At 41.7% G+C, this 22,481-nt stretch overlaps 1 protein-coding gene across 14 annotated transcripts in view; it reads right to left on the reverse strand.

The window, feature by feature from the left end:
- LOC125766594 (protein NDRG3) overlaps positions 1-20,795 on the reverse strand; it is a 42,722-nt gene extending 21,927 nt beyond the window's left edge. For 8 of the 14 annotated variants that reach the window (XM_049432766.1, XM_049432765.1, XM_049432764.1 and 5 more), the window contains exons 1-3: positions 14,519-14,642; positions 14,030-14,339; positions 1,342-1,549 (exon numbers count right to left, since the gene is read on the reverse strand). In XM_049432766.1, coding sequence (XP_049288723.1) covers positions 1,342-1,544 — 203 coding nt within the window. In that variant the 5' untranslated portion in view covers positions 1,545-1,549; positions 14,030-14,339; positions 14,519-14,642. The other 6 variants (XM_049432768.1, XM_049432770.1, XM_049432772.1 and 3 more) reach the window with 6 other exon arrangements.
- Positions 20,796-22,481: the final 1,686 nt, after the last annotated feature.

Here is a 22,481-nt window from a genome sequence, read left to right on the forward strand (position 1 = left end):
TACTTTTTTTGGAATTTAAGAAAATGATATCGCAGATTTCTCTGGTGATGTCACAATAGCATCTTCTGTTTGTTAAGGCTACCAATTGAATTCAAAATGGTGGAAAGTGAAAATTTAATTTAACGAAAATAAAGGAACAAATAGATGAGGAGCCTGATCGAAGCAAATTATCAAAATACATTAAGAAATCCCATTGCGATACCAGTTTCTGCGATTGTGAAAATGAATGATTACTTTTACGTTATCAATTTACAAACCTCTGTAGGTTCTCAATAAAATAGTAAATATTATTTTCTTCACAATTTCTTACGATGCTTCTTTAACATTTTGTAAACTTTTCATTCGCATATCGTATGAAAAATAGGTCAACAAAAAAAATCATTTTTGCTGCTTAATTCTCAAACATCAAACCAAAACATCGCTGCAACCTTTCTCTGTGAACTATTGTTCCATTTACTTCTTCAGCACATCGATCAATGTAATAACTCTTCCGATGGAGCAGTACGTAATTATTCTGCACGAACCTACGAAACCATTATTCTGATGAAGAATAAAAAAAAGCTGTGCAAATATGAACTGCAATCATGCAACATGCTACATGGCTTCCCATATAATAATACCGAATTGGTTCATTCTTTCCCTGCAACCAGTTGCACCGACTGCACAAAAGTGCTGTGCGATTTGACCTACTTTTGCCTCATATACCAGCCTTATTCCAGTGCTATTTTCTTGAGCTATCCATGCTTGGAATTGAAGAAATATAATACACTCTACCAAGGTGCCAGCCGCCGCCCTATGGTTATTATCCTTTTTGGTGGATACCCAGCACTGATACGGCGCAATTTGCAATGAAATCTGTCACACAATTGCTATCTTTAGAGTACGTGCCGTCAATCAGCGATGATTGGAGCCGGGGACAAAATGCTTTTTCCCCTCCCACTCCTGTAGTGGAGTGTTTTCGAAAGGATATATTTATCAAGAGTAGAAAAGGAGCTGATACAAGATGAAATGGAACCACGCCGTGGGTAGAATAGTGTAGACAATAGGGACCGGTAAAAGGGACTCACATACCTTCTCGAAAAAGGGAACAATACTGAACGGAAAACCATACAAAACATACAACGAATCAACGATCAACGAGCAAACCCAGAACGCTTACTAAAAGGGCTCAGGTCACAGCAAAAAGAGGGATGCGACCTCTAGCGGGAATAACAGAGACTTAAAAATACACAGCTTCAGAGACAGCAGCAGAGGCAGCAGCATCACTAGCTACGTCAGCAGCACAGGTTTTGTTAGTGACGAATGGTAGATGTGGCAGAGGAACAGTGCGACTAAGCTTACCTGGCACTAACTATGTACGGTTGGGCTCCGGTCCCATTACGTTCCAGCAGCGCGTGCTTGTCCTGGGCCCCGATGGCCGTCCCGATGACGCGCTTTACCGTTTCCATCACCGATTTGGAGCCGGACTGCGGTTCGGTGGTCGAATTGTAGATGGAGTTGGGACCACCGCCGAGCGAAACGTAACCCCCGTCGGATTGGGGCATCTTGTCTGGTGTGGAGGATAGCAGTGGCGCGGGACAATGCAAAATCGTGTGCCAGCGGCACGCAGTTTAGACGTGCGTATCGAATGAAAGGAGGGGTGGGGGGAGGATAAGGTTTGGTTTGCCATGTTTTGGAGATGATTTATTTTTTATCATTATTTGTTTCATTTGATTTTTTTTTTCGTCCCGAAAGCGAATGCGATAAGGAAATGTGTGATATGTTGTGAATTGTATGTGTGTGTAGCATTAAAAAAAATACCAAACACAAACGTTTTTTTTATGGAGGATATAGATGTAAAAGGTGAAATATTCGATTGCCATTTTAAAAACACGCAACACACAACGATAAAAAAAAACAATCAAAACCAATCAAAAATCCAGCAGCAAATTCAAACACGTACGGTCAAATGTGGACGGTGTTAAATTTTGCAACCACAGGCGTTATAGTTGAAGTTTGTAACCGAACGTCCATAACGTTGTTTTCGTATTGTTGCATTTTTATTAACATAATTAACATCCCGCGCCATATAAAACCGTTGCCAAACGCAAGATGTAAGGAAAAAAGAGAGAAAAGAAAACAAGAAAACAAAACGATATAATAAGAAAATGTGTCACACAAAAACTAAACAAAAACCTTAAATAAAAACCCAACAACCAAAACAACTAACAATGTAAACATAAAACGGAGAATTCTTCCAAGCACCAAAGGAGAGAGGAAAACTTAAAGTAAAAACCCAAATTTGTGACCAACCACCATTTAAATGGTTACAACTTTACTCCTACTGCCTTTGCGACAAGCGAATACGACATTAAGAAACCATTACTAGAGTACGAAATATGTTAGCAACCCCCCAACAAAACACGCCCCCGTAAAGAATAAATATACCAAAAGCAAGCAAAAAACGGATACGTACACCAAATTGGGTGAAGCTTTGTAAATATGATGAGCAGCAATGATTATGATAGTGGTTAGCTATGTGGTGACTGAGCGTGTGGATTAGTGAACAAATTCTTTTGCAACCAATTTTTCATTGTTCTCATGGGTGTGTGTGTGTGTGTGCGATTGGTAATGTACTGCAATGTTTAGTGTAGTATTAAGTTTAGATCTTTGATTAGTACTACTACCGTAACTACTCCTATGATGCTCTCCCTTGCAGATGGAACTGTTGAAGACGCATGAAACATGGCTAAACACGCTTGCCATCCCAAGCAACGAAATGTCGTAATTTGTGTTGACATTTCCTTTTCATTCCCTGAAATGGCAAGTACTCACGCAAACCGCTAAGGTTCTACACGCCTAAGCTCCACGACTTTGTTTCTGGTGTGGAGTGTGGAAGTACTTTCGCCCCAATAAGCTCTTCCCCTAGTACCCCGGTACTATTCGTTATCGAATTATCTTCGGTCAGCCGAGCATTCGTTTAGTAAACGTAGTACGCGAAAAAAAAAAAGAAATCACACAGCTTTAAAGCGGAGCAGCTCTTCAGATAATAAACTACAAGCAAAACAGCATAAACAGCATGTGCTACTGTAACAACGACAAGCCAACACTACTCGTTCACTCGAAAGTGCAGTTGCGGTGGTGCATCAGCGTGATTGTTGACGCACTCGGTAAAGTAAAGGGGACCCGATAAGGGTCGGTTTTGTGGTGGTATCATAACGCTCGTGCAGCGTTAGCCGTTAGGTGTGGTAGATCCATACCCGGTCCTGCCGAGGGCACGAGAGGAGAAGAATTACGCGACAAAGCCTCATCGTGTGCGCGATAGTACGCTTGCTTTCCTATCATTATTATCTCTTGGCCGCTGGCAATGGAAGCGTCGCAACTGTTGACGTTCTTTTTTTTCATTTTGCTTCCCCTGTTAAGCCGCGCTAGTGATTGAGACAGACGACGCAATGCTTGCGACCATTTACCATACATCACTACATCCACTGGAACGTAACACACACACGTAACGTATACGCATACATTTCAGGCGTAGCTCGGGTTGGGTTTATTGCGCAGAAACAATAATTCAACGGGAATTGTATTTATGGTATTCGTCGAGTCAGACCAGTATAGAGTAATGGAGAGCACCAAGAAAGAAAAAATCAAGAACAGGAAACACATTCCCGGCTATTTGCGGTAATTGAGCACTGAGCTAAGTCTGCTCATATGTGACTCTACCTTTCTTCACTGAACTATAAACATGCGAAGAAAGAAGGTTGATGTTTGATGGAGATGTAACAGGATTGATAATAAAGACCTCCGGACCATTTCATTTCTTTTGTCCGCGGTTTGTGGAATATTTATTATCTGTTTAAACTTGAAATATGGTTCTTCTCTGTTTGAAATCCACACGTTGTGGAATAACATCTTAACAAATGCTGGAACTTGTGGAACTGAAACAAACGGTATCAAATGGGAAGCTGATCGGCATTATAAACCTTTGCAAAGATACAGTTTTTAGCCACTCGAACGTAACGCACAGTAACGCTCTCTACTATTCGCAAAGTCCCTTCAATTATGGTAAACCATCAAGTAGTGCGAAGATTTGGGGTTTGTTTACTATAATACCTCAATTTCGACGAAAGAAACTATGCGTTACAAAATCAGTTACTATTTTCGTCTGGGGCAGCGACAAGCGAGTGCCAAATGAATTAATAAAAATAAAATCTTCAAAGATTCATGTAAAGAGTTGAGACATCCGCCAACTCGTCTCATTGATATAAATTTACGATAACAAACAGATTCATACAATGAATCATAAGTGATTCAGAAAGCCCAACAAATTCGTCCACAACATTAGCACCCAGAAAATACGCACAATGATTCTTCTGCTGAGAAACACGATCATGTGGCCATCACCTGAGCCATAGCTGACGTATAAACTCCTTGTCCATATGTACGAACAGCCCAATATTGACTCATCGGCGCCAACAAACGGTAACCGATTAGCATGTGCGAACACAAATGTGCGAAATTGATCATTCATCCAATCCGGCAGCTTCCGTTTACTTTATCCCTTCCAGGTATCAATATTATTAAAATGTAGGTTTGCTTCCAATGATATCACGCAGATGGTTTTGCCAAGGTTGCTTTGTTCCAAATTTCTCCAGGAACTGAGATTGCAGTTCAATTTTTATTTTTTACTACTGCCATCAAGACAATTTCAACATCACAGCGAGATGAAGCATTCGAAGCACACGAAATGAACGAAATTCGATTGATAACTTTATTACCGCAACATGAAAGCCATTCAACCGAGAGGATGATTTCAGACCAGAGGACGACACAAAGAGGAATCAACCCTGTCCCATTGTCTAGTCGCGTTCAGACATTTACTTCTTCAGCAAATTGCGTTCTTTGTAATGCGTCGCGCTGATTCGTCATCGAACGCACCAGAAGGTAAAGTACAGGTCTTGCTTTATCCCCAAAAAAAAACGAAAGATACCATGCTGTGCATAAGATTATCTTCGGTTGATTCAATTTTGATATCTAGTCTTTTAATTTTGTCGCCTTATCCTTTGTCACCGTGGTTGAGCTCGTGCAGATAAGAGTGAACGTTTTATCGTAAGAAAAAGAACTCCTGCAGCATCTAGTTTTATTGTAAAAGTTGACATCATACTAACGGCAAAAACAAAACAATCAACCGGAACATTCTTTACTACCACAACTGGCTCCGCCAAATGGGCGTCATCGAAGGAAAATGCTGTTGCTCACTCGAGCGTACCAATCCGCTTGATTATACACGCCATCATCGCAATGAACGTTTTCGTCAATCCTCCTTTCTTCCTGTGTGTGTGTGTATGTAGTGTCTGACGATGGGTTATGATGTTTGTGATTTTGTCGCGCATAAACGACCGATCAAAATCCCACCAGCCGGGGTCGAAAAAAAAAAGAATCAAGACTTCTTCAAGAAGATTACTTACTTCCATGTTGCTCACAGATCTTCACGATCATTGCCACCTTCCCTGATGCGCAATTCACATCGGTAGTAACCACTTTCAAACTGCACCAACCGTAACGAATAAGTAGGTCTTCCCGAGAGGTCAGCCAAACCAAGCCAGCCGCACAGCAAACCATGCCAAGGATTATGTGCAATGGGGAGCAGAAAAGTTGTCTCATCATTTATAGCTTGGGCAAGAAATTTATTCATTAAAACTTATGAATCATTCTACGGTGACCCCGTAAAAACACACGATATCAACCGCTGTCTCGTGGATTACGCTTGCGAAGTACTGCAGCTAAATCCCTGGCATGCAGTCGCACTGCGAATCGCATCGAGCTAATGGAGTAAACTCTCGGGCACAGTCACCGGACGAGATGTTGTTTGTGACGCGTTTGAAGCTGCTACGAAACGATGCAGTGCCCACTGCATCCGTTCGGCTCCGGGGCCGAGAACTCTGGAGATTGAATTAATAAGCCGTTCGTGGACGTGGGTTGAAAAATGGTCCCAATGGCTACGGTGGTCACACGACACACGAACCAGCGCTTAAGGCGTTCTACCGCATCCGTCCAACGACTGCAGTGGAGAAAACATTGTTTTATGACTTTGAGAACTCGAGGAAGATACATCCAAGTTGACCGGTTCATGCGAAGAAAATACCATTTTTTACCGTACCAACGATGGTAAGCACTAATGGTGTCACTGTCATGAATAAATATCGACCACTCCGGTAGTGTCTCGGGCTTTGCAGATGTTGCACGTAACCAAATGCTGCGCACACAACACAAGCAGAAGTCGTTAGCAGTGTTTCCACCGTGGGCATAACTTTGCATTGATTTATCCAACCCAACCAAGAAGTTCCTTCAGTTTTTGGGGGGTTTTTCTCGCCACCTAACCCTCCGCTTTTGACGAGTGTCAAATGTCGGTCCGAATTGAAAATTCGTGCTTAACATCAAAGTGGTGTCGTCGTGTTTACCCACAAGCTTGGCTCACTCGGCTGAGAGTAATAACGGCTGATGAGGGGAGAAATCAGATCGTAGCTGTGCTGCAGCGGAACTACGGCTCAGTCACTTCGTTCAAGGATAACCGGCTGGAAGGCGAGACCGAAAGGGTGTGTGCGTGTGGGTATGGGTGAGGCGTGTTTGTGGTGCCGTGTACTAACAGCACAACATCGCGTAGCTGTTCGAATGAGAGCTTGATTGCATGAAAATTGATACAACTACCAGCGTAGGACAAAAAGAAGGTGTGGACACACTCAAGGGATGCAAAAGTTTGCGCGTGCCTTTGCGTGACACAAAACGAACTACCTTTTCTAACGATGTGGAGGACGACCAGGAGTTGATTAGAGCTATCAAATTTCGTTCCGACTCGATGAATGATATTCAATATGACAGACAAAATGAAGATATTTTCCTGTCCTTGGAGATGCAACCGCTACGTTGAAAACGAACACGGAAGCGCTATTGAATTGTCATTTATATCACTTTGATTTGAATAAAACTGTTTCCTTTCTATCCTTCTTGTCGACTCTGTCAAACGGTAATGTTACGAAATTATCCTACACCAATTCAGGACCCTTTCTGAACGTACAACGTTCATCTCATTTCACCTCAACAACGATCCAATCCTGCTTATGACATCGAGGTACGACATGTTGGTCAAGATAAACCCCAAACGGGAGTACTCAGAACAGTCCTTTGCTGACGTGTTGATGACATCGGCCATCTTCATTAATTGGTCCTTATGTGCCATACGTCCAGTTCATTCCCATACGTCCCAGAGCACAATGTCACAAGCAGTCATCACAAGCGGGAAATCTAATGACCCTCCATGACGATTCCTAAGCTTGCTTTTTGACATACATCCAGGAATGGCCTCAGCATGACCGAGAGGTTTTAATTTTTAATCTCCCAAAACCAGCCCGTTGGGAAATTTTCATACCCGCATCCATTCGGTCTAAATTTGGCGAATCCCGAAAGTTGTCACCAATGTCGACGACATTTGGGTAATACCTCGCAATGTTGGCGTACCGACACGAGATCCGACATTAAGTAAGAATTCATTCAATCGGCGTTGATGAAACCTTCCCAACCATACTTCATTCTGCCATGAGCAGAGAAATAGTTAGAAACGCTCGCCACCCCATTTCTCTTCTCGTTCTCTTAAAAATGAATCAAGAACTTCCGTAACTGGAATGTGGAAAGTGAGATAATTTTGCCAAACCTCGCAAAATACAGTGACTGGCCCCAGTTTGCTTGGCTCGCGTTGTGGAATAAAGTTTCCGCAAAATTCTTGCCAAAGACAATACATTTTCACAATGTTCCTAAACGCACCGGCTCCCCCCGGGTTGGTGATTTGTTAGAAGAACTTTCAACGAAACCCCACACAGCGGTCTATTCTATGTTGCGCGCTCTTCTGGTGTGAATTACTCGTCGTTCATTGCCATAACTTTACATCAACCTTGCCCGGCGGAAACATTCCCAGGGCTTCCTTTTGGGGGCAACAATCGATCGGTAGTCGGTTTCTTCGGTCACGCGACAACGCTTCCTTTCATCGCATAAGCCGCTTAGGAACTGAAAGCGGAGAAAAAACCCAACTGGATTTTGGGATGAAATTTTCGTAACGTTGGATTTTCTCCGTCCCAGCTTAGGATAAAGTTGGTGAATCTTCCCGCCTAGAATGTGGTGGTGTGCGAATAAAGAATTCGTTTTTTATATTTTATACCCATACATGAGCAGGTTTCATTTCGTGGTGGAATGTATTTTTGGAGAACAAAGGGTTCATGCTCGACCACAGCATTTACTCATTTATTCATATCCAACTCGTTCATACCTGCCCTGCCTTACCTACACCCCACACACTCAGTGGTGGTGGGAAAGTTCAAATAAAGCTTCACCATATGTACGAGCATCGTTTCATTTTCACACGTATCGAAAGGCTGGCATCGATCACACGCGTCTCTCGGCCCGCTTTAGCGATGTTGCCCTCGATCAATAATGTACATTAACGTTTTCCAAACCTAATCCAACAGCGGACCACCACTGTCACGCATACATCCGAGCGCGGTACGCGTACACGGCGGCGACCTATTTGCGTTGTGGCAGGTTGTAGTGCAGCGTTACTAACGACTGCACTAAAGTGCAGCCGATATACCCAACCATTTGCGGCCATTAATGTACGTCAAGCTGTGGCTACATCGCACAACAGTGAGTGTCACGTGGCGCACTAGATAAAATTGTGTTTATTATTTCTTTCTCCTTCCTTTGTTAGTGCACTGAACAGTGAGTTCTTGTTCAATGTTTGATGGATTAGAAAAATAGATACCCGCGACCTTGCTAAATTGATTATATTACATAAATAAGACGCATAAAACAAGGAAAATATACAAAACAATATGACAGCAGCTCCAAAGCTGCAGTACATCCGCATGCCAATGCGATCGTACAATGTTACCACCAAAAAATGCCTTTACCACGCTGCTCGTAGATCCTGTTCTTAGGAACCATCTGAAACCGGTTTCAACCATCTGAAAATAGACGACATTTCAAGAGCTTCAGCATTTCGTGGGTTTTTACTACACCCGGCACGACCTGACTTGAACCGCAATCGGAGCGGAAATGTCCACCGATGTTACATCCGATGCCAAACACGCATCTTTGGCGATGAATACTAATGACACCACCCTGTCAACAAACAAAGGGAACACAACATGACTCGAAAGTGTCCGAATGTCGCCATTCTTTCGATTTGTTATTTGCTCTTTTTTTATGGCACCTTCACGGTATTGCTGCAGCCATGGTTTGGACATGTGCACGCCTAGCTGCCACCGGATTCATGTTCTCCAATTCAATCAGCATAGCCAATACAAACCGCAAAAGCGCTCGAACAGGGCCTGCTTTCAGGTCTTTCAAGACACACCAAGGTGAAGGTCGATCGGAGCGAACTTCTGTTGCTCCGTTTCTTTAGCGTTCGTCGTGTTGATGGATTTTATTTCTTCCGAAAGCACATCCATTTCGGTATATATATATTTTTTTGTTTTTCCATTCATTCGCGCTTACGTAACTAAAAGTTCGAAGCGCCGCTAGCTCGAAAACCCTCGAAACCTCGAAACAATCGGCTGCTAAATGTGAGTTTTATACAATATGTCGAGGAGGTTCCGTTTCTTTTGCGGTGTTCCAAATGGCCACTTGCTTTTCTCTTCTTCCCGTGGCAAATAGGGAGGCAGGATACACAGGAGGGAGTTTCTGAAGAGTGTCCTGCCCTAGCATGCCTAATTAACCATCCACAATGCCAACGGCCAATTAATAACAATGCTCACGAATACAATTATGCTACCTTGTTGAAACACGGGAAGAAAAATGTGACCTCCCATCCCTTTTTGGGGGGACGGTGGAGGCGGGTGCGCTAAGAACAATAGACCCGGTAAAACATGGAGCCTTTTCCAAGGATTTGAAGGATTCCAAGGACGATCTGTGGTAGCCGAACGATGGGCAATGACGAGCAAAAGTGCTACAAGCTTTTCTGGTAGCATGGACCAGAAAGTACATTTGGGGATGAGATGAAGTGCGTATGAAATATCTGCTTCACTCCATTTCATGGTGTAATCGTCTGTACTAATCGAATCTCAGAACTGAAATGGTAAAAAAAGCAGAGTTACTGCTGCTACCATGACTTTCGATATGGTTTTGCTCTTTGGGTTTTACTAATTAAATGTGAGTTTAGCAACATCCCGCAATGCTGTTTTCTCACCTAATTGATTTTTATATACGTGTATTTTATCAACATTGTAATTGGAGTACACTTAAATACCCAAGTTTTTGGGTAAAGCCGTAAAGATTGTTCACATGTCAGAAACGGCGCCAATTTCCGTACGTCTAACTGAGGCTTTGCTCCTATTAATAAATGAAATAAATTAAACTAGTTCATTTTATGACTCTTGCGTTGTATTTTTAGTTATATTTGATTTAAAGAGTTGATGATATGACCTAAGTTGATGATATAACTTATACAAAAGAGCAGGGAAAAGTTTTCTCCACTTGAAAATAATATTACCCGTAGGGTATTTCTGAGTGATCTCACACATCGACATTTGGTTCAATACACCGAAGGTAATGGGTTGGATCTCATCTCGACTGGCTCTCTAGAGCAATAAATATTGTAGAATATGTCTAATAAGTTCAGTATATTGTAAGTAATGGCAAAAAAGGAGACATAAAAAATAAAATATGTCAAAGTGTCTACAGCAATAAGTCTTTAGTGGCTTTAAACTTCTAATTTTGTCGGATCCTTCGAATTGACTTTTTGCTTCCGCCTGTTCTGATTATGTCGCTGTTTGTTTTACCTCGTACTAGGCATAAAATTTGATTTAAAATTGAACAGTTCAAACAGGAAACAGTCAGTTCCATGACATGCAATCATAAGTTGAAGCTATTTGCATGCCGCATGCCATACTACGGCCATACTTTCCAACAACTTCCCATCTAGAGCAATCGATAAAACAATCAGGCCTGGGGTTTTTCGGTGGAACCATTCATTCGGCTGATATAGTTCAAATAATAGACCAAATTGCTTCAACATAACTGTTGCAGAGTCTAGTATGATTAAGGGAAAGGAAAAAAACCTTCGGTCCACTAACTGACCACTCCAGTTCCGGCCAAGTACACGCGTACATACGAGCCTGGCAATTGTCCAGGAAGGCACATTTTGTGCTTCGATAAGGGAGCTTAAATTGAAGTGTAAATATTAGCACTGCTCTGTGGCGCGGGAACACCTCTCCACAAGTAAAGTCTCCGTCTTTTTGCTACAACCAGTGCAAAAAGGGGTAAGTTACGTCACTCCGTGCCACCGGGCGCAATCGATGCATTGGAGGATTAAGGGAGAAAAATGAAACAAATAGAATATAGAAAGGGCAACCAAGCGCGAACTGGGCACGAAACCAAGCTGCTTCTTAAATTGCTACGCTTTTGAACTGATTGCGAACTGAGGTGCGATGTTATGTAAGCAAAGGACAAAAACCACCTCCGGGTCGGTTCCATCCGACTGGACTGCCCGATGACGGAGGAGGTGACATTCAAATGAGCTCCCCCACGTACGTGTACGCCGGTTACTCTTGTGCGCACTTGCCCCATGGTGGTAGTAGCACACCACACCATTTAGCAGCTAGATGCGAAGACGTTCTTACCTACGTTACGTCAAGTCACCTGTCTTGAGCCATAACAAGCGTGTCCAGATGTCAAAACGGATACATGGCAACGGATCGTCACCGCCATTGAAAAGCTCACTGCGATGGAGTACGGCTTTTCGCACGAGAGAATTCCACCGCTGTCTGATTGTCATTCGCTTTTCAGTGTCGGGTAGCCTGCATCGCTTCCGGAAAACAACCCTCCACACAAAAACATCTCACCTCACACACTTTTCGGTTTGATGGTTCGTTAATTTCATTTGTGGTGGTGAAATAGGGGGCTATTTTTTCATCCTCTCACACTTTTCCTTTGCCATCACTCTCATGCTCACGATAGCCGGAAAGGATATCAACTCTCGCATGCTCGGCAAGAGAAAAACCCCCACATTTGGATCCAGCAAGAGAAAATTCCTTTACGGCGATTGCCAACTGACAGCAGCAGCAGCAGGCCATGAGCAAATATACGTTTTGCTGTATGCTTGTGAGTGTGTGCGTGTTTTTCCAGTGTGTGTATGTATGTGTATATGCAAGTGTGCGTTTGTACAAACTTTTCCATTTTTCCTGTGCAATGACGAATCCCCCAAATGTTGGTGGTAGCACCAACTGGGGACAACGATTCGCTTATGTAACATTTTGCAGACTTGGAAAACATTCCCGATGACGTTGGTGTTCTCGCGACACGCTGCATAAATGTATCGTACGTTGCCTTTTCCTCTTCCCTCGCATTCCACCCCACCTCACACACCCATTTCACTCCGAGATGGAGAATCCTGGTTATCCAACTTGTATGATGAACCGTTTCCAGCACTGATGCACCGAGCAGGAAATCTTTCGTTTTACAACAATTGATATGAAATATACACACACATACATGACCAAATTTCTACGCGTTTTAAAAATGCTTATAAAATAGATAAACGTTCATAATTACCTTGTTTTGTTGGAGAAACGGGGCGACAACAATCGAACAATCGAACAGAGCTTTTTGGATTGCGGGAGATTTTCCGCTTCGCAGGCTACTAGATGAAAATCCTTTCACTAACGCACTGCGTCGATTCACACGCGATAATAAAAGAACTTTGCTTATCCCCCGAACAATTCGCTCTGATCGGGCACGGAACCTGGAGCTGGAGACGGTTTTTTTTTGGTTAAGGAACGGAACACCAGTGTCTTCCAGAGTCAGGGTCCGTGAATTTTCCGATCGTTGTGTAACGCTTTCTACCCGTTTCCGTACTCAAGACTGGCGAAAGGATACTGACGTTTGCAGCTCCACACAAAACTGACAGGATATTAAGGGGGTATAAAAAAGCGGATCTACACTCTTGCTCATTTTCCACTGGCCAGCAGTGTACAGCGTACGCTTTTTCGCTCGCTCTCAACGGCAACCAGACGCTTTCTCTCCTCAACGTGCAGAGGGGTCCTGTTTTCTCTCGGCCCAAAAAGGATACACATCTGACAGTTGTGTCCGAAAAAAGGTGCCCGTGCGCCTATGCATTCCCACCTGTCATTTAGCTTTCGGTTCGGTTGCGGGAAAAGCATGGTAAATAGGGAAAGTTGGTAACAGCAGGCCAGAAGGAAGCATCAAACTCTCTGTCACTATAGAGCATTTGTAAGGGAAATTGGAAAACCCAGCGCGTCATGGCGCCGACAGTATATTTGATGGTTTTGTACAAGTGTTGGTGTGCTGTTTGCTGATGTGTGCGTGTGTACGGATGATTAAATGCACCTCGCTCGTGCACTATCAAAACAGGACCGTTATGCGTTATGACACAGATTTGGCACCGCCGTGTCTACCTGACGTGTCTACCAACGTGTGCAACAAAAACTAAAAACCACCAAACTAACAGACTCTACTATACTAAGAACGCACTATTCACATTAAAGAACGGATATACGCGCTTATAACTAACACAGAAAGCACAAAAAACGTTTTCTTATACAACACGTCGCGGCGGTAGGATGACAAACAAGCGAATGAAAAAGGTGATAGAATGAGAAAATTGTTTTCATTTTCCCATTTGCCCATATTTGCCCGGTGGGAAAACGTGAAGTGAGTGAAAATTACGAAACAACGCTTGAAAACGGTGTGATGAGTGAGGGAAAATCAATAATCAATGCCTACTGCGGGTTCTAGAACGCTACGGGCGTTCGATATCGCTGTTTATTAGCTACCAATAGAGGGATAAGCCGCGGTACGTCTAGTGTTAGGACACTCTTTCCACCATCGGCTAGGGCCGATTTTATCTACCGATTAGTAGTACTAGTACTGTTACGAGCTAATCACTTTCAGCTATTTGTACTTCAAACAAAACATAAAAGACTCTCGAATGGAGCTGGAACACCGGGAGAGTGGGAAACGATTAGGAAACAACATTCTTACATACCTTCGGTCGTTCTTTGTCCGGGGTTGTCGCGGTAGTAATGATAGTGGACCTAACGCGACCACTGCAAACGGATCAAAACAATCTCCAAACCACGAGACACGACCGGGATGACGTTTGGAGCACTTGCGTATTGCACTAAAGAAAACAACAATCCACAGCAGCGCACGCCTGCTTTTGGGGTCACCGAGCAAAATTACACAATCGCACCACCGCTGGGGAAGAACCCTTCGCTATCCTGGCCCAAAAACGCTCCCTGCTAGTCTGCGCTGCACTCGCCCTTTGCACGGAACTTCCGTTGTTTACACTGAAACTGCACGCGACAACAGAGACACGGAGAAAAAAAAACCTCAATTAAATTTGCTTTCTTCACTAGCACTCCGATTGCACTGTCGTCATATGCAGCGTATTTGCAATTAGCGGCACTGAGGCAACATTTAATGGGAATAAAAAAAACCCTGGCCCAGGTGGTTTGGCTATGGAAATTCTCACCGTAATATATTTTTTCTTTTTTCTCTATACGTCAATTTCAACGCTTCAAGATAGAGCTCTCGCGCAAGCACGTCCTCACGCAACGGCGGATGAATGAATTGTAGCGATGAAGAAACGTGAGCTAAATGAATACTCTCGGGAATGTACCAATGCAGGGTATGGCAACGCAAATGCCTAAACACTACGCAATTTAATTAAATTGAACTAATCTATTTCTATTCACGTTTCACTCACATTTAATAATACAATTTATTTTAATTAATTATCTACAAAGTTGTGAAGTATAACCGTTTAAAAACATGTTTGGGTGCTATGAAAATGAAAAAAGGTACCGGTTTGCCTACCACTGGCTCACGTTTCCTATTTTGTTGGAAGTGCAATAAAATGTTCATTCATCCAAATGTCAATTCACTGACGGTTCCCAACCCGAACGGTGGTTGGAGATTGAAGAAGCCAATTACCCTTAATAAACGGATGGAGCGAAGCGGACATTTAATTTGAATTCAAGTTTGGAGTTCTTTACTATTTTTTGTTATTTACAGTTTTTAAAGTTGTTTGATTTTACGTTGTTTTCTTGCCCTAAGCAAAACAATAGATTCTGACCGTTCCTTTTCAATGAACAGCACGTTTTACTTATCTGTTTCATTAGATTTTACCTACTTTCTTACTGTTGGTATTTACACTAGATTAGAACTTAAATAAAGGTTTGGATAAATTTAAATTAATCTTAATTAAGTTGAAATACTACCCAATGTTTGAAATAGAAGCAATTATTTTGGATTATCACATTTTTATAAAATGCAGTGAGAGTGCAAACTTTTTGTAGGTGATCGATAATTGTTTACTTTAAAACTGGTTAATTACAGTTAGCTATATTGTTGTAATATTTATAAAATAAATTAAATAATGTATGATTTTAGTTTCTCTGTTCTTTCATACACGAAGCTTTGAAAACCCGTAAAGCTCTCAGTACAGCTTTTTTACATGCGTATTGCCATCGCGCCTAAATGTAGACTATTTGCATTACACAACATAACGCATAAAGTTCCGTACTGTGTCCAAAGAACTGTGGATTCGCACTTATCGGACAATTCTGGATCGGTAATTATTCTAAAACGGTAAAAAACGAATAAAGTAATAAATTGTTCTTTGGCTTCTTTATCGCTTTTCAAAGCTAAACTTCAATCATAAAGTTTACGAGCTGACTCTTCTTCGTTAGGCGAAACAGTCAACCTGTATGATGACAACCATTGGACACGATGACCATTTCGGTAATAATGCTAATCATGGCGCCTTGAAATCTTCGAAAAAACAACCATAATAAACGACAAAAAAATCATTCAGTGTTTCAATCCCACTTTCCGCTCCACGTAATAGGGGTAATAGGAGGGGTGTTCCCTTCACATATTGTAGACGTAGACAATTTCCAAAACACGTCACAGAAGAACCTGTTATAAGTTTTGAATATTTGATCACATATCGTCTGTTTTCGTTCGTTTGATTTTCGCCTATAAAACCGAATTAATTAATTACATTGCATCATGCTCTCTTTATAATCAGCTGAATACGATTACAGTTGAATAGCTCTCCCATTTTGTGTCATACATAGAATTTGAAATGAAATATCACATTTAATTTTTAGCACTTACGGTGGAGTTTCGATGTGAACCATTTCCACTGCTGCCATTTTAACTAGCTTTTACTAAAAACTCGTTCAAGTTTCTTCCTTGAATGTTGACAGCCGGTTGATGGTTACGTGATCTTGCAGACAATCTGTAACACTGATGCACTTCACCTCAAAACTCACTCTCCACACTTTGTTACGTACCAGACGAAAAGCTGCCTTGCACTACACTGATAAAAAACAGATCATTTCATATTAACCTTCAGGCATTCTTTGCAACTCTTTGCCTTCGACAATAAACAAAACAAAAACCACGAACACTTGAGACCGGCGTCGGCTCTCATTTTGGACACGGTTTTGCACTACATTCATATGGACTCGAATACAACAACTGCTGGTCATACATATGTGCACTACACTTTGCAGCTTTAGCTCAAGAAACACGCTAGTGGAACCATTATCAATTTTTGTACACACTCGATCACAACTTTAACACGCCAACTCTCCAGCAAAGAGAGAAACCATGCCGCATTGCCTCATCTTATGAGGCCTCCTTTCTCTGCACGTTCATTAGTGATAAATACTAATCATAGGTTGCACGTGCAACAAGCGCATCAGGGCATCATCCGTCATGCCAACCCAACTGCTGCACATGTCAACCGGCACTAGTCGTGGCAAGCTTACAAAAACCGCCCCAATAGATTGCTGCAAATCGCGAGATGCATTTATATATTTTCACGATACAATTGGATCGTTATGCTGATTTCACGTATCACTAGAGTTGCAGGCGCGCGCAAGCAAACAAGAAACACACTCAGACACCTGATGGATGGATGGATGAAGGTGATCTGTCCGGGAGGACGATTCCCCGTCCCGAGTAGAGAAACCAGTTTTTAGGAAACGGTCGATCTGCGAGAAGACGTCGATGGACGGATAGATGAAGGTTGTTTTTAGCAAGCGTCTTGACCAACTAGCTTCAACTGCATGACTGGCGGATCGGGCTATGCTTGGAGGTCTCCAGAACGATCGAGTGTGTTCGTGTTGATATGAAACAAAAAAAACACTGACCATGTGCAACGTCTCTACAACGAGTGCATGCCTTTATGCTTTGTGAGTTTCCAAAAAGTATTAGTTTTGATTTAAAATCACTGAAGTTTTCTAAACTATAATACGATACAGTAGTGTTGTATATAAAATTATAAAAATAATCATAGTATTTTAGTTTTTTTGTGTTAAACCAAGGAACAAACTATTTCTTTTTTATCTTAAGAACGATCGTAGCGATCGTACTTCTCAACAAATTACGAGATAGTATAGAAAGATATAGTGAAGCTCAAAAAATAATTAAAACACCTTCTAATTACAATTACAAGAAACTCGCAACAGTAATCTGCGTACATTAAAAAAAACTATTTAATGCCTGCCTCTTAATCTCCTCATTGTAAGTATCACAACTGATCCTATACGTTTCATGTGATGTGTTTCGGGAATCCCTTAGACTTATACAGCAAATCAACCGGTTTTCAAGGCATAATCCATAAAATTCCCGCTCCTCACGATGCATTCGGTGGACAACAATAAGACGACTGCATTCGTAATTCGTCTTTGTATAACCACCTTTGCGTTTGAGGCTCTCCTCCATAGGCTAGCATTTGTTGGAGCTAAATTCACTTCAGTTCAATTGCTGATAACACGCGTAACCTGCCATCCCGAACAGGAACATTCCACTTCGCACTAACTTTGTCTGCTTCGACTGGCAAAAACGATCATGAGTGGATGGATCAATGAAGGATTTTGTTTGTTCGCACAGCACAAACACCTGACGAATGTGGATGTTTTTATGCCGTCCTTCTAGCTCGCATCAATGTAACCGAATGATTCAGTTACTCATTCCATTCAATGCATTGATACTGTTTGATTAGAGCATGTTGTTGAACCGAATGGCAACAAAACATGTGGATGGAGGCGGTATTTGAAGTATACAGATCAATTTAAATTTATTACACCTTGCCTTACGATTGTCTCTTAATATATTCGTAACAGTTCCCATATTCAAACTAATACAGAGGTGTCAAAGTATGTTTAAAAAGCTTCTTTCGCGTAAAGCTTCGTCTGGATTTGGATTCGTCTGGAAAAGATTTGGATCTTTTGTTCAGATAAGAGAAACCATCTGAAAATTTAGAAAATATTTATACGATCAAGTTATATAAAATCGGATATTTAGGTAGATATTCTCCTTTGAGAAAGTCCTTGGTAATCTTATTGGCTAAAATCTGAAACACGACCCCCCCCCCACTCACGGGCACTCATTTGAGTGACTTTTTTTCGTGCAGGGTGGTTCAAAATCGGTTGCGTGTTTTTTAATTATGTTTCGAGACACAGACACCTGAGGGCATGGCCGTCGAAGAAGAAAATGTAGCAATTGGTGCCATCTATCGACCACAGGTCAAAGATTGGCGATCCGTTGGAGCTTTCGCGAATAGCTCCGGCCACAGACATGGTAGCGATTAGTGGTGCATAGACGAAATGTAGCCACAAGTGTCATCTAGCCATGGCCAGAAGAAAGTTTGGCGATATCTTGGATACCGGCGGAGCTATGGGGCAAAGTTGGGCCAAAAATGAGGAAAATTTTACGGTTTCACAAACAGCGTATGGAACTTGGTTCCTCGATGAATAAATCACTTTTCACTATACGAAAACCTCCTTACAATTTAATAGTAATTGTAAAAAAAATCAAATTCAGGCCAAATTGCATAGTCTCCGAACCACCCTGTACGAAAAATTGACACGCAGATGAGTGACCGTGAGTGGGGGGGTCGTGTTTCAGACTTTAGCCGGTCGTGTTTCAGACTTTAGCCAAAAATTTTGACTATGAGACATTATTGAATACAATTGCACCTTTCATTCTATCCACCGAAAAGCTTCTTCATAATGTATTATTCTGTATTATTGTTCTTTTTTTAGTTTTCTTTATTACTTTTGAAAAGATAATACCTCATGTGTCCACTAAACCTGTGACGGACTATCTTTGACAACCCTGCTATAACCAAGTCGCGTACGGTGATCGTTTGACGGCGGGATCTAAATTAAATCTAATCCGTGTCATCCTGATTCCTCCTCCACGCGCTTATTTCCCTTACAGCATGCATAGAAGAAAAATGTTTAGAAGTAAACAAAAAATCAATTATTCAACATGCACTTGAGTAAGTTGCCAGAACAAAAAAAACTCCCCGCAGAAGTGTCTCGAATTGCCCCCGGGGGGCGAATGAAGAGCCACCGTACATCTTGAGTGTACTTTTCAAGTGATGTGGCGACTGACTGTTTGTCGAATGCATTCAATGGCACATACAGAAAAAGTGGATGTTTAATTTACGAAGAAAAAAATCAACCTCACGTTAACGTTGCTGTAAATGGTAGATAATTCAGCAGTAAAAATGATCAAGTCATAGTATTTGGTGAGCTGTGAGTGATAAATCTCACATGAAGGTTTTTGAAGAACGTTGGAAACGAAACGATCCCGATCTTCGAAAGGGTTGCAGTATCCAGACAAGGGTTTACAACAGCACACTGTCACTCTCTAACACGGGTGGGACGTGCCGCTACATTAACGACGCGATTTGATGCTCAAGTGAATATTTAACTAGCTCTCTCGGGGCTTTGAACACTTGCACCACCACCACCACCCCGGAACACCTAATCTGATGATCGCACACACATTGATCCGATCGCGATGCACTGGAGGAATGTTCTAGCGGGCAAAACAAGCCGTTTCCGTTGTGGACCATTTTCGACCCGATGCGCACCGGAGTTAACTTTTGATTTTGGTTTTGATACTAACAATTCGCTGGCTCGATGGATAAAGGCGTATAAATTTGCTGCCGTCGATCGCAGCATCACCATCGGTTATGCATGAGCAAACACATCGTTGGACAGTGACCTATTTGAACAATGGCATTCGGTTACGTCCCTTGCGGACGGCACGTTTCACTCCTTTCCACTTCAATTTCAACCTGTTTCGATGGACGGGACTGGAGGTCGCGCACTGTATGCAAGATCTCGGGGGTTGGCACCCAAATTCAACTCCCCCTAATACCCGCTTGCTAGCGATATACAAAACACGCAAAACACGACCCACAGCACGATACCCAAAATCCCAACATCGCAACACGCGGCTCACGAAAACGGCAACAACAAAAAAATGCCAATCACTCGAACATAGCAAAACCACCGGCACGGCACGCACTTCACACTGCGCTCCTACTTGTTGCGAAGGGGTTTTACGTCAGGACGAAAAGACGAAAAGGCACCGTAAAGAGAAACGGTAACTCCTTCACTTTGTACACCGCTGGAGTTCGTCGGATCAGCCAGTTGGAGACAAACGAGCACGGAATGGAATGTCATAAATTTGATGTCGCAAAATACCCGAAAAAGAGAATGAAAAACCACCTCCACTAAATATTCCTCAAACGTTGAGGCAAACTAGTGGCTTTTGGGGAAGAACCGATCGATCGTAACAAATAATCTAACACCGAAAACACTGCTCAAGTCGCGTGTGGACGAATTGCAGGATAAGAGAGGCCAATGAAATGGAAACGAGTACGTTTCGCGATCGCGCGCTTAAAATCCGATTCGAACAGCATCAAACGATAAACGATAATGAACGCAAAACGAGCACGACGTTGAAGACTTACCCCCGGTGTCTAGCTAAGTAACGGCACACAGTGGTATGTGAACGAGCGCAAGAATGGACGTTTGGTTTTTATTTAATTTTTTTTTTCGCGATCTTAATATTAGCGATCAATAGAAAATTTTGTTCAATAAATCAAAAAGCAGAATTTTTACCAAAAAATATAAACATTCACAAAGTACTACAATGCGTCTGATCATCCTTCCTCAGTAAGTCTTTAAGTATATTTCGCTTGAGGATCAAGCCCCGATTAGTACAGTAAGTTGTAGAGATCAAAATTTCATATTTACTTCAACACATTCTAGTGCATCCCACTTTACCATTTCAGCTCAAAAGCCTTGTCTGACTTATTCTCTTATTTTATTGCAAAGCGATCCACTATGCCATGACTGCCATATATCGTTTAGCGGTCATTAAGGAAACTTTATAACAAATGAATAACACAAATTTGCCAACATAAAAATAATTAATTTAATTGTGCAATTAAAGAGGATTTACAGCCTTGTTGTTTTGTCGACAACAACTCGAATATACTGACCCACTACGCGACTGTTAAGACATTATTATAGGTCTCAGTGGTAATATAAACGTGATCATTCATTATTGCGATTTCATATCAACATGTGCTTAAAATTATAACAGACATCACAAACGGTAAAATGAGGCCTGTTTCAGAATATGTGACATCTTAATCATTCCTTGCCCAACATTGTTCACAGTCGCGCAAATCAAAAGCATTGTGGGACCTTCCTGTTTTTCAATACGTATCAGCCACAGCTTCATGGTCACAGCCAATTAACATTCATTATTTTCATTATCAAATTTCTATCCGCTGTTTTTACGACGAAACATTTTGGCCCTACGTAGTCATTCAATCATGTAGTGTGAAGATTAGAGTAGATTGATTGTGTAAATAGCTACCATATAGTGCTAATTGTCGACGAAACTATCGAAATTTGTTCCACAAAAGTAAGGAGAAATGTGTTGAGTTCAGAAAGCGCTTGGAATTAATTTTGTGCCATGTAAAGACAATAAATTGGTCAAGTATTTGTAACATGTATTATTATATTCTTAATACCCATTTTCGCACAATTTATACAATTGGAAACAAACAATTGAGTTCTTGTTGAAAGGACGAAGGTTGAAGCTCAATAAGTTGAGGTTTATAATAATACAACCTCATTCAATATAAAATAATGTAAAAAATGATAAATAATTTCTAAATTCGAAGAATTTGCAATACAAACCAAAATAATTAACACTAGAACTACCAAGCGTTTTAAGCGTTTTTCGTTTGTGGTTAATTTTTAAACAATTTCGAAGAGTTGGAGTATATTTTATTGTTTATTGCAGATCGTACTATAGAATATATATGTGAAACTCATGTTTGAACTACCTTAGAATTGTTTAACCCTAAAAAATTATGTGATGAAAATGAAGCGTTCCAGTCAAAATGACTGGTCCGGTAGTTCTAGTGTTAAACTGTACCAACCGTCGTAAAAAGTAATTATTTGAATTTTCAAGCGTTACCAATTCTAAGCGTTTGCGCCGTTGTGTATGCAACGCACATTGCACGCCGCTCTCTGTGCAGGTTTGCATGCAGCTTGCTCTCTTTCCGCTCTTTTGGCCCTTTCGACCAAAAACATATTTTT

The sequence above is a fragment of the Anopheles funestus genome, chromosome 2RL (genome assembly GCF_943734845.2).
Source record: "Anopheles funestus chromosome 2RL, idAnoFuneDA-416_04, whole genome shotgun sequence".
NCBI lineage: Eukaryota > Metazoa > Arthropoda > Insecta > Diptera > Culicidae > Anopheles > Anopheles funestus.